We start from the raw sequence: 17,422 nt of genomic DNA on the forward strand, positions 1-17,422 counted from the left end.
GTGTGTGTAAAATATAACATATACTGTATTTTTCGCCCTATAGGACGTACTTTTTCCCCTCCAAAAATGAAGGGGAAATGTGTGTGCACCCTATGGAACGAATGCAGGCTTTCGCTGAAGCCTGGAGAGCGAGAGGAGTCGGTGCGCAAGCCTTCCCACTGTTCCCCGACCTGGTTTAGAGGCTGGCGGTGGGGGAAAGCAGCCCCCCCCCCGCCAGCCCCAAAGAGCAGGTCGAAAGGAACCCAAAGCCTCCGGAGCCCAGCGGGATTTTTTTTTTCCTGTTCTCCCCCCTCATATGGTCCGGTGCGTCCAATAGAGCGAAAAATACAGTGTGTGTGTGTGTGTATATAAATTAAAATACTGGTAACAAAAACAGCACAGCACTATGACAAGCGCTTCCTTAAAAAGAAGAACAGTCAGTTCCCAAAGGCCTGTTGGGAAAACCCGGTCTTCACTGGCCAGCAGGAGGACAAGAAGGAGGGAGCCAGTCTGGCTTCTCTAGGAAAGGACTTCCAAAGTTGTCTTGGAGGAGCCACCTCCGAGAAGGCCCTCTCCTGCGCCCCCTACCCAGCATGCCCGTGAGGGTGGCGGAACAGAGAAGGGCCTCCCCTGAAGATCTCAGAGCCCGGGCAGGTCCCTATGGCTGAACACGATCCTTCAGATAGCCTGAGCCTAAGCCCTAAAGAGAGCCCGCTTCGCAAGGGATCCCAGCCTGCCCCCCAAAGCACACTTACCGTCGCCAGCCTCTTCTCAATGTGCAGAGCTGCCAGAGCGAACACATTGGCCACTGGGGGGAAAACAGATGTTGGCAATCATTGCTGGGCAGTGCAGGCAACCAGGAACAAGGATTTGGGTCCCTGTTCTCAGCCAGCCCAGGAATTTGCAAGCCTGCAGGTTGGAAGGGACCCAAGGCTCATCTAGCAGAACCCCAGAAAGGCACTCCCATCCATTCATCCCCCGCCACCTCCACCCCGCCCCCTCTCTCTCTCATGCACACGCATTGCCTCACTCAAGAGCCCTGATCTGAACGGTGCAGGAGACCAGCAGCACCAGGGACCCAAAAGCTGCAGGACACAGAGGCCGCAAGGAGTTTTGTAAGCAAGAAGCTCTTCAAGAGGTGCAAGTGGAAGGAGCCAAGCGGAGACCAGGCGTCTGCAGAGAAATTCAAGACAAATGCCAAGATCACTTGACTCACCGATAATAAGGCACAGGGCAGGCCAGCTGTAGGGGTCTTTCAGGAACAGGGAGATGACCTGGATGGGGTCCACCAAGATGCCGTACCTGAGGAGGGAAGGAGCACGTGGTCAGAGGCACGCTCTCCTCCATCCCAGTCGGACAATGCAGACCCAGGAAGGAGGCGGCTTGGGTGAGAAAGCTGCAGCCCTTTGTTTTATAACAGAAACGTCGCATATGTCGTGTGTGAGTGTGTGGGTGTCGTGTTTGTACAAACTGAATGATGGGGGGGGCGGGTTTCCTGCAACACCAGGAGATGTGCTGGGCAGCCGTGCTGCGCATTGACAAGGAGGCACTCTCGGGATCAAGCCACCCCAGGCCCAGGGATACCCCACTTGGGGAGGGAGAAACTAGAAGCTCTATTTGCAGTTCTTGTTTTGCTGATTTCATTTAATATTCTAATTTTCTGAGATTGTTAATTTGGGGTTTTCATCAGCTGTACGAAATAATCATCACAATTATAACAAATAAAGGCTTGACATATCTCACTTTGCATGTCATGAGTCTATCTCATATATTAGTTTCACCTTTTAAGTTGAATTACTGAAATAAATGAACTTTTCCACGATATTCTAATTTTCCGAGTTTCACCTGTAAATGATCCCTGGCAGATGGTCACCCAAGCTCTGCTTAAAAACCTCCAAGGGAGGAGAGTCAGCCATCTCTCCCAAGGTCATCTTCTTCTGCGCTGCTGAATGGCTCTTGCCCTCATAAAGTGCCTCCTAATGTTTAGTTGGCACCTCCTTGTCCCTTGAAGCCATGGGTTCGAGTCCTCCGCTCTGGAGCAGCAGGAAACAATCCTGCCAGCCCATCAGTGCTGAGCTTGCATGGTCCGACTCAGAGAGGGTGCCTTCCTATGTCCCTGCACTGTCCGGCAGCCATGGCTCTCTCCCAGTCCTGCCTGGAGATGTTGAGGATTGAAGCAGCGACCTTCTGCAAGCCAAGCAGGTGCTCTGGCCTTGAGCTGCAGCCCTCCCCTCCTCTCCCCCCCCCCCCAAGGTCCCAGGATCCGCCCTCCTCCTTGCTGCTTCTGAGAGCAACAAGAGACAGGCCCCCAAAGCAGGCATAGGCAAACTCTGGCCCTCCAGATGTTTCGGACTAATAATAATAATTTTTATTTATACCCCACCTTCCCCAGCCAAGGCCGGGTTCAGGGCGGCTAACAAGCAATAATAAAAACAAGTTGAATGACTACACCTTAAAAAACAAGATTAAGATACAAGAATTAAAATATTGAAACATTAAAATATTAAAATGCAGCCTCGTCACAGGAGGAGAAAGGAAAAAGAAAGAGGGGGAGGGAATCAAGTTGGCTCCAAGCCAAAGGCCAGGTGGAATATCCCTGTCTTACAGGCCCTGCGGAAGGAAATCAGATCCTGCAGGGCCCTGGTTTCATGAGGCAGAGCGTTCCACCAGGCAGGAGCCAGTGTTGAGAAGGCCCTGTATCTGGTTGAAGCTAATCTAACGTCCTTAGGGCCCGGGACCACTAGGGTGTTGCTATTTATGGACCTTGAGGCTCTCCGTGGGGCATACCGGAAGAGGCGGTCCCGTAGGTACGAGGGTCCTAGGCCGTGAAGGGCTTTAAAGGTCAAAAGCAGCACCTTAAATCTGACCCTGTACTCCACCGGGAGCCAGTGCGGCTGGAAAAGCACTGGGTGAATATGCTCCCATGGCAGAGACCCCGTGAGGAGCCTCGCTGCAGCATTCTGCACCCACTGGAGTTTCTGGGACAGCTTCAAGGGCAGCCCCGCGCAGAGCATAACCACTGGTCCTGTTAGCTAGGGATGATGGGAATTGTAGTCCCAAACATCTGGTGGACCGGAGATTGCCTATGCCTGCCCCCAAAGGCAGCCTGTCACATCCACTCTGATCTGCTATGGCAGAATTGTAGCATCCCAGGTGAGGTCTCTCCACTGCTGCCAGCCCCCCACCCCAACCGAAGAGGAGCGCAAGACTTACTTGATGAGGTTCTCTAGGAAGAGGCGAGCATTGCTCAAGACCTGGAAGACACGAAGGGGTAGAAGTGAGCAGCAGCTCCCGCAGGAAATGCCAACCCCAACCCCTTTCCTTCCAATCTCAAAAACCGGCCATAACTGTCTCTCGATAGCCAGCAGTGCAGAATTTCTGCTAAAACTTTCCTGTTCAGACAAGCCTGCCCACATGCTTAGAAATGCAGAAGGGAATTATAATCTGATTTAGTGTTTTAACTTCTTTCACATTTTAATGTATTGCAATTCTCCCCCCCCCCATTTTTATGGCTTTATCTTTTCTGTAAACCGCTTGGAGGTGCATAAATTTTGTGAAATAAATAAGGATACAAATGAGAAAATGCAATGCAATGGGAGGCTGGTCTCAGGTCCCTCCCTCCCCCAGCACTAAAGACAATTCTGTGGGACTGATCAGTTTGGGAGGGGAGCAACCGGGGGCAACAGAGCTACAATTCTGGCAACTGATCAGGCAGCTTAGAGAGCTGTTTGTAATAGTTTAATTTCTTGTAGTATTTCTTCATTTCCAGGTTTTTGTATTAATTTTTTCCCTTTCCTTCCTAACGGATTAACTATTTCCAATTTTTTACTTTGTTCCAACTTCCTCAGATGGGCATTCTGTTGTATTAGTGAGCCCCTTAGGACTGCATTGCTTCCGTCCCAGACCCCTTTCTCATCCACCCATTGATTGAGGTCAAACTCAAAATACTCTTTAATTATTATTTTTACCTCCCTCTACTATTTCTATACTGTTTACTATTTCTTCGTTTAATCTCCACTCTGCAATGCGAGCTCACCTCCTTATGGAAGTTCTCAATGTTCTACTGTTTTTATATTTTACTGGAAGCCGTCCGGAGTGCCAGAAGAACAGGATAAAATTCAAATTAAAAAATTCCTTCCAGTAGCACCTTAAAGACCAACTAAGTTAGTTCTTGGTATGAGCTTTCGTGTGCATGCACACTTCTTCAGATACACTGGATAAAATTAAATTAATATCATCATTATTTTGCTGTGGGATGGGCAGCAGGACAAGCCACGCTGTCTTGGCACATGCCTTCCAGCCCGTGTGGGCGAGTTTCACCCTGAGCAGTTGCTACAGAGGAGGAGGACAAGGAAAGAGATGGAAAGATAGGGAGGCACGTTGCTAAACCACAAGCCTGCCTGCTTCCTGATTTCCCAATCGAGGGTGAGCAGGGTTAAGTCCAGGGAGCAAAGGTCGTGGGGAGCAAAGGTGGAAGGGACTCCACAAGGGGGGCCCCCCTTCCTCTTTCAACACCACCCTCCTGCTGCGTTCTTGAGCTCGCCTCTCCTTCACTGGGGACAGACGGACCGAAGGGAGCTTAAACAACATCCGGGCTGCCTTGGAGGGAAAAGGGAGCATTTCTTCCGCCCAGCCCCCCCTTAACATGGCATGCAGAGCAAGGAAGTGTTCTCCACCCTGCCCAGCACCCCACCCCGCAACAAGGAGTGGGGATAGCAGGAGGGATCAGGCCCACAAGCCACAGTTTTCCCCTTAGGAAGTGGGGGAGGGATACTTCAGCAAAGGGGGGCTTCAGGAAGAAGCTGGATAGGGATCGGGATGCACAGGCGGCAGTTCAAAGTGCAGGGTCTTTTCGGGATTGGCCCCTGACATGCTGGCTCCAGCTGAACCCAAAGCAGAAAGGTTGGGGGGTTGAAACCGGAAAGCCCCCTACACAAAGAGGGTAAGTGGAGTTGCACGGTGGGAGAGAACAGGCACTGAAAGCGGTGGGAGAGAACAGGCACTTTCCATTAACATCCCAGTCTGGAAGTTGAGCCTTTCCTGGAAGCATCACATAGCTTTCTATCCTGGCAGGGCAGGGCAGCCTCAGAGTGGAGCCCAGTGGCTAGGGGGCCAGAGAGCACTCTGGAGTACGTGCCAGCTGCTGCCTTCGCCAGCCAAGCACCAAGGCCGCCCCCCACCCAAGAGTGTTGCAGGAGTAGCATCAAAGCAAAAGAACAGACAGGCTGCCCGTCTTCCTTTCCAAGTCCTGCCTGCTCAGTTTCACAGACTAATTCCAGGCTTAGCCATTGCCTCTGTGCACCTTGGCAGGACCAGTTTCTGCTGGGGCTGCCCCTTGCCCAGAGTGGCAGTGGCAACCCAGCCAGATGGGCAGGGCATAAAGAAAAAAATTATAAGTATTACTGTTATTATTAGAGGAACGTACTGGACCAGACTACCCCATTTCCATGGCAACCGTAAGTGCTCCAGGTAGCCCACAAAGTCAGTGTGAAGGCAGAAACAGACATCCCTCAGGCATGTGTGTGTGTGTTGTGTGTGCCCCAGCGCCTCATATTCACAGGTACACTGCCTCTGAACTTGGAGGCTCTCTTCAGATGGATGGAGCATGCCTCCACTGACTTGATTGCTTGATTAGCTGAAGTAGTCTCCACCCCCCATCGTTCCGCCCGGACACTGAGGTCCAGCTCCGAGGGCCTTCTGGTGTTTCCCTCACTGTGAGAAGCCAAGTTACAGGGAACCAGGCAGAGAGCCTTCTTGGTGGTGGCGCCCGCCCTGTGGAACGCCCTCCCTTCAGATGTGAAGGAAGCAGCTATCTTATCTTTAAAGACATCTGAAGGCAGCCTTGTTTAGGGAAGTTTTTAACACTTAATGCTGTATTGTTTTTAACACTCGATTGGGAGCCGCCCAGAGTGGCTGGGGAAACTCAGCCAGATGGGCGGGGTATAAATTATTATCATTATTACCCCAGGAGACAGCATCCCGGGGCCAGATTGCCGGCCTATCGACACCACAATAGCCCTTCTGTGCCATCAGGGAAGGCCACAACGGCCTCCTTGCCCCTGGAGTATGTCTGTCTGCCTGGCTCCTGGCCAGCTCCTCTGCAGGGAAGGGATCCGGGTGCCTCTGTCTGGGGATTGGCAGCTGCTGCTGCTGTTGCTGCCGCTGGGAGGCTCAAGAGAGCAGAGGTGCTGCAAGAGGCCTGGCACGAGGTGCCAAGCAGCCTCAAGGCAGGAGGGCAAGGGCAGAGGGGCGAACTCTTGCTACTCACCAGCATGACAACACACCAGTTCAATATACCCCGGTAGTTGCTGTAGCCACTGGCTGAGCTCAGCAGGGAATCCTGAAGTCTGTGGCATCTGGGAGGGAAGGAGGAAGAAAGGAAGGATGGAGAGGTTAGAGGAAGCAGGGGCAGAAGCAGGCTGGCCCTAGACGCAGGCAGGGAGAAGAGGTTAATGCACTGCCACATTCGCACCCCAAAGCACGCATGCCCCAAACCTTCTGTGGCTTCTCCCCAGTGCTGACTGGGACGGATGGGCATTGGGAGTCAAAGCATCCGGGAGGCACTGGGGGTTTTGCAGAGGGGGCGCTGCTCCACAGGAGACGGCGAGGGCCACCAACTTGGGAGGGCTTCAAAAGGAGGTTAGACAAGTTCATAGAGGGCAGGCGGTGGACCTCTCCTTCCTTGGGAGGTTTTTCAGCAAAGGTTCGATTGCCACCCGTCATGGATGCTGCAGCTGAGATTCTTGCATCGCAGGGGGTTGCAATGTTCCAGAGCTGGGCGATATACCGTATTGGCCCGAATATAAGCCGCACCTTTAAAATTCAAGGGGGGGGGAATAAAAAACGAATACCCGACTATAAGCCGTTCCCTTTAAAATTCCGCAGGCACTCTCACCCATTCCGATTTACCGTATGTCTGTTTCAGCGGCGATATCACAAAAGCCAATTTTTGTAAGGTTGCAAATTTAACTTTTCACCGTCGGAATTTGGGGGGGGGGAGTGGGGCTTATATTGGTATCATCCAAGAAACTGGTTTGAAGTCCATACCATGATATTGGTTGCATAATTTTTGACCTAGCAATATATCACAAATCCTGATACATGTGTGCAGAAATCACAAGGGGGGGGGGGACCATGAATGCCTCTAGAGAGCTCCATCCTTATTTCAGACATTGTGAGATATTGTTGGAAGCCGCCCAGAGTGGCTGGGGCTACCCAGTCGGATGCGTAGCATAGAAATAATAAATTTTAGTCGTATTATCATTATCCTATCAGTACATCACAATGCTTATAGCTGGTGATACCTCGATTTAAGAACAGTTCTGTTTACGAACGATTCGGTTTACGAACTCCGCCAAACTGGAAATAGTGTCCCGGTTTGAGAACATTACCTCGGTCTAAGAACAGAATCCGAACGGTGGGCTGGCACCAGGAGTAGGAGGTCTCATTAGGGAAAGCGCGCCTCAGTTTAAGAATGGTTTTGGTTTAAGAACGGACTTCCGGAACGGATTAAGCTAATAAACCAAGGTACCAATGTATATCACAATGCTTGGGAAGCAGGTGTTGCCCAGGCCTAGTCGCTTCCAACTCAGATTCTATGATTGGGCTCTCAATAACTATTATCCAGAGAAGCTGTGCTCTGCCCTGGCAGTCGCTGAAAACCTTGAGAGCGGAGGGGACTCTTGTGTTTGGATCCTGCCTGAGGATTTCCCGTGGGGGCACCTGGTTGGCCACTGAGTTCAGGATCCTGGACTAATAATAAGAATAATAATAATAATAAGTTTTATTTATACCCCGCCCTCCCTGGCCAGAGCCGGGCTCAGGGCAGCTAACATCAATAAAATTTCAATAAAAATGCACCGTATTTTTCGCCCTATAGGACGCACTTTTTCCCCTCCAAAAATGAAGGGGAAATGTGTGTGCGTCCTATGGGGCGAATGCAGGCTTTCACTGAAGCCTGGAGAGCGAGAGGGGTCAGTGCGCACCGACCCCTCTCCCTCTCCAGGCTTCAGGAAGCTCTCCGCAAGCCTTGGGAGCCCGCGGGAGTTCCCGTCGGGCTCCCTAGGCTTGCGGATAGCAGCCTACATCTCAAAGCTGTACAGCGCGCCCCAGGCTTCAGTTCCCGACCTGGTTTGGAGGCTGGCGGAGGGGAGAAGCACGCTTCTCCCTGCCGCCAGCCCCACAAGCTCGGGGGACAGCGGGGAGGCGGAACGCCGCCATCCCACTGTCCCCCAACCTGGTTTGGAGGCTGGCGGCGGGGAGAAGCGCCTCTTCGTGACCCCTGGACCAGAGCACGCCAGGCACTCCTGTCTTCCACTGCCTCCCACAGTTTGGTCAAACTCATGTTGGTAGCTTCGAGAACACTATCCAACCATCTCGTGTCCATGGAGTTTTCTTGGCAGGGATACTGGAGTGGCTTGCCGGTTCCTCCTCCAGGTGGATCACATTTGGTCAAAACTCTCCACTATGACCTGTCCATCTTGGGTGCCCTGCTTGGCATAGTTCATAGCTTCTCTGAGTTATTCAAGCCCCTTTGCCATGGCAAGGCAGTGATCCATGAAGGGGCCAAAGTCCATTATGGGGGCCTAATCTGGCGGTTGGCTTTATGCAAACCCCTGTTGCAGTTTAATTCCCTGGGCAGAATCCTGGGGGGGGAAAGCTCAACAACTTCAAACCTTAAAAAAGGTCAACAATTTTGGTTGGCCCTTTGGCCAGCCCTCACGGCCCTTCACTTCATCAAACCTGGCCCTCTTTGAAAAAAGTTTGGACACCATTAAATTAGGTTCATGAGGCACGAGGGAGAGATTCTTCTGCATTCTCCAGCCCAACAATCTTCCATCCCCTCCACAAATCTGAGCCATTTCCCCTACTTGACCCCAGGGTGTTTCTTAATCCCAGGAATTAAGCCCCAAGCAAGGCAGTGTTGCTGGAGCATCCATCACAGCCCCTTAATCTGTTTGGATAAGCCTTTTATCTCGATCTCTTGGCTGAGCTGGAGGCCAGCCACCCACTGGGTACATTCCACCAAGAAAGGGAACTGACCTAGCAGGAGAAAACCACATTCTCTTAGGCAAGCTTCTACTTTTTCGATACGGGAAGCGTCACAAAGATAAGAGGTGACATGACAGAAATTTATAAAATTATTCATGGCATGCAGTAGGGCTGGGCAATGTCTGGTTTTCAACATCATCAGCTAAGCACTGTGATATACTGTACCGATATCTAAAATAAGGATGAAGCTACGCAGAGCCATAGGCTAGCTTCAGTTTTCCCCGCAACGTGATTTTTGCCGGCTCCTGCTCCTAGGATTCACTGCCAGGGGAGAAATGAGCCGAGTTAACAGGGACTGCAAGAATGTACAGAACAGGCTTCCTCTACCTCGGCCCTCCAGGTGTTTTTGGCCTACAACTCCAATGATCCCTAGCTAGCAGGACCAGTGGTCAGGGATGATGGGAATTGCAGTCTCAAAACATCTGGAGGGCCGAGGTTGAGGAAGCCTGACATAGAAGCATTAGCTTGCTTCATGGTTTTCCCCACATTGTGATTTCTGCATAGCGTGCACGCACACACACACTTGTGAAATATCACCAGGTCAACAATTATGAAACCGAAAACATGATTTGGACTTCAACCCGGTATTGGGCATTACGTCGATATATTGCTGAGGCCTCTGTCTAGTTGTGTCCGACTCTTGGAGAAATTAGACAGAGAAACGTTTCATGCAATGCAGTTAAACTCTGGAACTCCCTTACGCAGGAGGCAGGGGTGGCGTTAAAAGACAGGACGAATTCATGGAGGAGGAGAGAGCTACGCATGGCTGTGGGAATGTCTAGGAAGGTAGGAGAGGATACCTGACTGCTCTAGGAATACATCCCTCCTTGCTCCTGGCCATGATGGAAATGCTTCTGAATGCCAGTTTGTGGAAACCACAGGAGAGAAGAAGGATCTTGCGTTCGAATCCTCCTTGCAGGCTTCCAACTAGGGCATGTGGTTGGCCACTGTGAGACCAGGAGGCTGGCCAAGACGGGCTCCCATTGGCTTGATCTAGCAGGCTCTCCTTATGGATCACTGCTCATTCCAAACACCCCTTCAAGATTACGGAAGTTGCCCACAAGTGATCAGCTCATAAAAGCAGATCAGTGCCTCAATGACTGCCTCAGACACACACATACCGGGCAGCTTAGACGAAGTTCTCCAAGGGCCGAAATATTGTGGGGAACCTGGTGTTCTATTCACCTGCACATTTTTCAAGTTCATGCCCCTGAGCTGCTGGTCCCAAAAAAGCTTATGAGTCACTAGAAATAGTACAGTCATAAAAAGGTAAAGGTAGCCCTGCGGGTGGCGCTGTGGGTTAAACCACAGAGCCCAGGACTTGCTGATCAGAAGGTTGGCGTTTCGAATCCCCGTGATGGGGTGAGCTCCCGTTGCTCAGTCCCTGCTCCTGCCCACCTAGCAGTTTGAAAGCACATCAAAGTGCAAGAAGATAAATAGGTACCGCTCCTGTGAGAAGGTAAAAGGCGTTTCCATGCGCTGCTCTTGTTCGCCAGAAGCGGCTTAGTCATGCTGGCCACATGACCCGGAAGCTGTACGCTGGCTTCCTCGGCCAATAAAGTGAGATGAGCGCCGCAACCCCAGAGTCGATCATGACTGGACCTAATGGTCAGGGGTCCCTTTACCTTTACCTTTACCCCTGACCTTAGGTCCAGTCGTGCCTGACTCTGGGGTTGGGGCGCTCATCTTGCTTTGCTGGCCGAGGGAGCCAGCATACAGCTTCCGGGTCATGTGGTCAGCATGACTAACCTGCTTCGGGCAAAACAGAACACCGCACGCAAAATGCCGTTTACCTTCCCGCCACAGCGGTACCTATTTATCTACTTGCACTTTGATGTGCTTTCAAGCTGCTAGGTGGGCAGGGGCAGGGACCGAGCAACGGGAGCTCACCCCGTTGCGGGGATTCGAACCACCGACCTTCTGATCAGCAAGGCCTAGGCTCTGTGCTTTAGACCACAGCGCCACCCACGGCGCAGTAAAGTCATACCTCAGGATAAATACACTTCAGGCTAAGTATTTTCAGGTTGCGCTCCGCTGCAACCCAGACGTTACTTCTGGGTTTCGCCACTTGCGCATGTGCATATGGTCAAAATGACGTCACACGCACACACGGAAGCGGCGAAACGTGACCCGCGCAGACGCACTGTTGCGTCTTACGTTCTGTTCAGGATGCGAACGGGGCTCCGGAACGGATCCCGTTTGCATCCCGAGGTACCACTGTATTAAAAACCCAAATGTCTCAAAATACCACCTTCCGCTTTTAGGAGCTGTGATGCTGGAACTGCAACATAGAGCCCAAGAGCCCAGCAAGGAGGGGAGCTGAGTTCAAAGGGCTCCCCCCCCAAAAAAAAAACACCGGCGACAACGGAGCGTTTCTGGGTCAGCCATGCTCAGCAGCAGCTCAGCTCAGATTCCTTGTGCCCTTTGAGCAGAGACGCAGGAGCCCAGCCTCCTGCTGCTACCTCAATCGAAGAGCTTCTTTCTGCCCCACAATAGTCCTTGCTCCTTCCGGCTTTGCAGCAGCCACACCGTTTGATGCTCTTTTGATCAGGCCGCTGAGCCCAGTGTCTCTCAGCCAGACTACAACCGCCAGCCTCCCCAGGGAGGAGGCACAAAAGCCATTCTTGCCCACGAGCTGCCTTAAGCATCTGCAGGGGGAGGCAGAGACCCCTCCGTGCGAAAAGGCCTTTGCCCAAGTCCTTGGAAGGGAAAGCCTTACAGCAGGGGTCAGCAACATTTTTGAGCAGAGGGCCGGTCCACCGTCCCTCGGACCATGTGGGGGGCCGGACTACATTTTGGGGAAAAAATATGAACAAATTCCTATGCCCCACAAATAACCCAGAGATGCATTTTAAATAAAAGGACACCTTCTACTCATGTAAAAACACGCTGATTCCCGGACCGTCCGTGGGCCAGATTTAGAAGGCGACTGGGCCGCATCTGGCCCCCGGGGCCTTAGGTTGCCTACCATTGCCTTACAGGCACTGTCCCTCAGAGATAGAGGGACAAACAGTCCACAATCCCTGGCTGGGAATAGAAGAGGAATAATAATAATATAATAATTACCCCGCCCATCTGCCTGGGCTTCCCCAGCCACTCTGGGCAGCTTCCAACACAATACTAAAATACAGTAATGTATCAAACATTGAAAGCTTCCCTAAAGAGGGCTGCCTTCAGATGTCTTCTAAAAGTTTCGTAGTTGTTGTTCTCTTTGACATCTGGTGGGAGGGCGTTCCACCGGGAATGCACCACCACCGAGAAGGCTCTCTGCCTGGTTCCCTGTAACCTCACTTCTCGCAGGGAGGGAACTGCCAGAAGGCCCTCAGAGCTGGACCTCAGTGTCTGGGCAGAACGATGGGGGTGGAGACACTCCTTCAGGTCTACTGGACCAAGGAAGACTCATTTGTTGCTCAGCTGTGGGCTCCCTAGGAATCCTGGTGCCATAAGCCGTTGCTTATCTGCCAGAGCTGGAGAGCCAGTTGTCCCCAGCACGGCCACCTCCACGTCTCCTTCCAAGGCAGCTTTTGGCAAGCGGGGGAGTGAGGCACCCAATCCAGACCAAGGATCTGCTCCACCCCAGCACTGAGCCCCAGGCAAGGAGACCAAGGTGTCGACATTTCAATAAAACAGGGCTGGCAAACAGGACAGAGAGGGCTCTCCACTTCTGTTTGCAAAACAGGCGAGGCACAAGCTGGTGAGACCTGCTGCCAGGTATCTTTTGTCCAGATTCTTAGACAGGTAGAGCAACCAGTTGAGGTGACTCAAAAGACAGGCAGGATCCAAAGTTGTGGAGTAGGTCAGTTTACCCGAAACAATGCCGTATGGCAGGGAACAGACTCTCACAAAAGGTGGTGGAAACTCCTTCCTTTTTTTAAGGCAAGCTGGGTGGCCTCCTGTCGCGTATGACCTAGTTGAGATTCCTGCATTGCAAGGGGGCTGGACTAGATGGCTCTAGTGTTAGGATCCCTTCCAACACTACAATTCTATGGTTCTAATCGTCTTCCACTGCGGGAACTGCGGGAGGCAGTGGAAGACAGGAGTGCCTGGCGTGCTCTGGTCCAGGGGGTCACGAAGAGTCGGACACGACTAAACGACAACAAATTGTCTTCCACAGGTAGGCTGCGTCCCACTCCTGGTCACATCGTGGCCTAAGGAGTCTAGTCCCCACCCTGGCACTGCAACATCAGCTAGATTTAACATGTACAGGATCACTAGGGACTAGTAGCTCAGGTCTCGGAGAGGCTCCTTTCTAGAATGCCTCTTGGCATTTAACAGTTCAGAAGCAGCTCCATTTTGGCACAAATCACATGTCTCAAAATATGCAATGTCTAGCTACCCTCTTCCTCCACCCACAACTAGAGCCACTGTTTAGTTATGATCATTTCCCTCCGCAGCAGTAAAGGCAGTGCAAAGGCTCCTTGGAATACCTCCATCCAGGTACCCACAAGGTCCACACCTGCTTTGTAGTAGCAAAATGTCCTGCTGTATCCCACATCTTCAGGACACACACACACACCCCGACCACTTTTGTGGTTTTGGAGCAATTTGCATTGCAAGTCCTAGACGGAGTCTGCATCCTTTGTACCCCATCCCAGGCCAGTCAGGTGCAGCGCCTCAGAGGCAGCCCTCCTCCACAAGTTTACCAACAAGCACCTGAAGCTGCTGAGAGGCGACCCGGAGATTTGGGATGAAGGACAATCAATATGCAGGTGCTACCTAAAACCGCTTGCTCTTTTCATGCAGTTCGAGTGAAAGAGCAGAAGTGTTGAATCAGCACAAGGGACTGGCTGCGTAATGACACACATTCCAGAGAAAACAGAAGTACCTGGGCAGGTAGTCCAAGACAACAGTATTCAGGTGCTAAATGGGTTTTTGCTCCACCTGCAGAACAGGTAGCTCTCTGATCCACCTGTGTTGATGGATGCACACTTTGCTTCGGGGTTTCCCAGCTGCTCCGGCTACAACCTCACCCAGATAGATGTTCTGGGCTGACGTTACCCTGGCCTGATGCCCCCTCCAGGTGTTTCAGACCGTGACTCACATCAGCCCCAGCCAGCAAAGCCAGGAGTCGGGTCCCAAGGCAAGATGAGAAGGGGCAGCCCTGTCACCTTTGGGAACCCTCTGATGCTCTTGGAAGAAGGGAGGGGGGCAAGAATGAGATGCCCTTGCCCCACCAAAAGCCCTCCATGGCCCAAGGGCATCTGGCTCCCTCGCCCATCTTCACAGGAGAACGGGACGTCATAGCTATCTGAAAAAATATACCACCAGGGACTGCTCAGCCTCTCTGCATCTACTGGGTTCTTCCTCCTGCAATCCCAATTTAACACCTAAAAGGTAAAGGGACCCCTGACCATTAGGTCCAGTCACGGACGACTCTGGGGTTGCGGCGCTCATCTCGCTTTACTGGCCGAGGGAGCCGGCATACAGCTTCCGGGTCATGTGGCCAGCATGATGAAGCAGCTTCTGGCGAACCAGAGCAGTGCATGGAAACGCCGTTTACCTTCCCGCCAGAGCGGTACCTATTTATCTACTTGCACTTTGACATGCTTTCGAACTGCTAGGTTGGCAGGAGCAGGGACCGAGCAACGGGAGCTCACCCCGTAGCTGGGATTTGAACCACCAACCTTCTGATCGGCAAGTCCTAGGCTCTGTGGTTTAACCCACAGCGCCACCCGCGTCCCTTAATTTAACACCTAACTCAACCCAAATATTATTCTGCACCATCAGCAAGAACCCCAAAGCGGAGGGTCGATGTGAAGGAATCTGCCTGCATCAAGCCCTCCCAACACCTGAGCCTTTCTAAGTCAATGTGGGGGCTTTGCTGAGAGTTGGGGGGCGCTTTTGCAGAGACCCTGCCTGGCTCTATATACAAGGCCAGAAAAGACTGTAGCTCAAGGAGAAATGTCCATTTCAGGAGGCAAACCCAGCCACCCTCCTTCCTCCTAGCTATTGATAGAGCACGTATAGGAGATGGGCAACATTTGGGAAAGGCAGGCAGTGGCGGGTGGCGGCCACATTTGACCAGCCAGTCTGTGGGGCCTCACTTCTCTGTCCCCCCCCCCTCCCCAGTTCCGACAGGGCTTTGGGATTTCCTATGGCCAAGAACATCTTGTGTTTGCACACCCAGGGAGCACATTTGCATTTGCAGGGACCATACAGAGACACTCAAAGTGTATGTGAAATCCTAGGGTGAGTCACGCAGGATAGGCAGCCTGGCCATGGGGGGAGGAAGGCAGAAGGGGAAGAAAAGCAGCCAAGAACAGGGTCAGAAGTCGAACCCAAGCGGGGATGGTGACAGGAGCCACACCCTGCTCCCTGCTCCTCTGTATCGCCCTGCTTTGCCCCTTGAGAAGAGGCCAGCTACTTTATTGGGGGCAGGGAGCACAAGGAGGAGGGAAGGGGGGGTTGGTTTACCAACTCTGCCCAGAGCTTACCCAGGGCGTGAAATGGGTGCCCTAGAGCCATCATCTCAGCAACCCATTTCTACCCCAAACTAGATTTGGGGGGAGAAGGAAGTAGAACAGGGGTCAGCAAACTTTTTCAGCAGGGGGCCGGTCCTCTGTCCCTCAGACCTTGTGGGGGTCAGGACTATATTTTGAAGAAAAAGAAAATGAATGAATTCCTATGCTCCACAAGTAACCCAGGGGTGCATTTTAAATAAAAGGGCACATTCTACTAATGTAAAAACACACTGATTCCCGAACCGTCCGCAGGCCGGATTGAGAAGGCGAATGGGCCGGATCCGGCCCCCGGGTCTTAGTTTGCCTACCCATGGGGTGGAATGAAGGGGGGGAACACATAAGCCCGTGAGTTTTTCCTACTCTGTTTCCCCCAAAATAAGAGTGTGTCATATTATTTTTTGCTCCCAAAGATGCGCTAGGTCTTATTTTCAGGGGATGTCTTATTTTTCCATGAAGAAGAATACAGTAGCTTCGGGGGCCTTATATTCCGGAGTTGCCTTATTATTGGGGAGGCGTTATATTTGGGGGAGGCGTTATATTACAGCCAGAGGCAAAACTGGAAGTAGGTCTTATTTTCGGGGGGTGTCTCACTTTCGGGAAAACGGGGTACCTCTCCCGCAAGGTAGTGCAAAGGGAGGAGGGACCCCCCCAAAAAACCTCCCCGTGTACCTGGCAACAGATGAGTCCCTCCACCTCCCCCCCCACAGGTAAGGGCCGCTCTGGGGGTCCCGGGCAGGGGGATCCCGTCGAGACCCCCGCTTTCTTCCGCCTCCCCCCAAAGAGGAGGGGCAGCAGCGCCCCCCGTGGACCCCCCAGAGCCCCTGTGTGGGTGGGGGGGCGGTGTCCTTGCTCCCCAAGAGGGATGGGGAGACGGGGGAGCTGAAGACCCCCCGGCCCCCCCCGGGGGGAGGCCTGCCCCGTCCAAAGGGCCACTGGGGCGGAGGGCAGCCTACTCCTCCCCCCCGCCTCCAACGCAGGTAAGGGCCGCTCTGGGGGTCCCGGGCGGGGGGATCCCGTCGAGGCCCCCGCTTTCTTCCGCCTCCCCCCAAAGAGGAGGGGCTGCAGCGCCCCCCGCGGACCCCCCAGCCCCCCTGGGTGGGTGGGGGGCGGTGTCCTTGCTGCCCTTCAGAAGCCCCCAAGAGGGATGGGGAGACGGGGGGGTCACTGGGGCGGAGGGCAGCCCCCACCCCCCCGAGGACCCTGAATGGGGGGGTCTTCTTGAGGGGAGGGGGGCGTCCTGTCACGGCGGCGGTTCTGAGGGGCGCCGAGTTTACCTGAAGTCTCCGCCCTCGGGGGGCTGGGCGGCGTCTCCGGCGCCCCTCCGCGAGTCGCCCCCTCCTGGGGGCGCCCCCGCCGCCGCTCGCCGCCCCGCCGCTCCCCGCTCGCCCATCCCGCCGCTCGGCTCCTCCGGCCGCCGCTGCTTCTCCTCAGGCGCGTCCCCGCGCCCCGCCCCCTCGCAAGCGCCCTCCATGACCCGCCCGCCCAAACTTCGCCTCGCGGACGCCGTACACCCCGCGCGGAGCACCACGGGAAGTGTAGTCGCGGGACGAGGCGCCGCGGGTCGGAGGCGAGCGGAGGGAAAGGAGGGGCCTTTTGTACTCCGGCGCCGCGTCCAGAGCATGCTGGGAGGCGCCGGATTGGAGGCTGGCCGCGGGGGCTGCCGGGAGGAGTAGTTCTGGGGGAGTTGGCCTCCCGGAGATTAACCCTTTCGGGGCGTCCCTGCTGGAAGTTGCGCCAAGCTGCCAATTCTATTGTTGTTGTTACGTATATAAAAAATAAATAAATTGTCCAGTAGCAGCTTAGAGACCAACTAAGTTTGTTCTTGGTATAAACTCTGGTGTGCATGCACACTTCTTCAGATACATGTTTAGGGAAGTTTTTAATGACTGATGTTTTAATATATTTTTAATCTTTTGCTGGAATCTGCCCAG

At 53.3% G+C, this 17,422-nt stretch overlaps 1 protein-coding gene across 1 annotated transcript in view; it reads right to left on the minus strand.

Annotated features, from left to right (window-relative positions):
• The window catches only part of DGAT1 (diacylglycerol O-acyltransferase 1), a 31,751-nt gene extending 14,774 nt beyond the window's left edge, over positions 1-16,977 (minus strand). Inside the window, exons 1-5 of the mRNA XM_081204827.1 lie at positions 16,766-16,977; positions 6,248-6,335; positions 3,193-3,233; positions 1,196-1,281; positions 735-787 (exon numbers count right to left, since the gene is read on the minus strand). Coding sequence (XP_081060953.1) covers positions 735-787; positions 1,196-1,281; positions 3,193-3,233; positions 6,248-6,335; positions 16,766-16,962 — 465 coding nt within the window. The 5' untranslated portion in view covers positions 16,963-16,977. The remainder of the gene's footprint in view (positions 1-734; positions 788-1,195; positions 1,282-3,192; positions 3,234-6,247; positions 6,336-16,765) is intronic.
• Positions 16,978-17,422: the final 445 nt, after the last annotated feature.

Source organism: Podarcis bocagei, assembly GCF_964188305.1.
Source record: "Podarcis bocagei genome assembly, chromosome: 8".
Taxonomy (NCBI): Eukaryota; Metazoa; Chordata; class Lepidosauria; order Squamata; family Lacertidae; genus Podarcis; species Podarcis bocagei.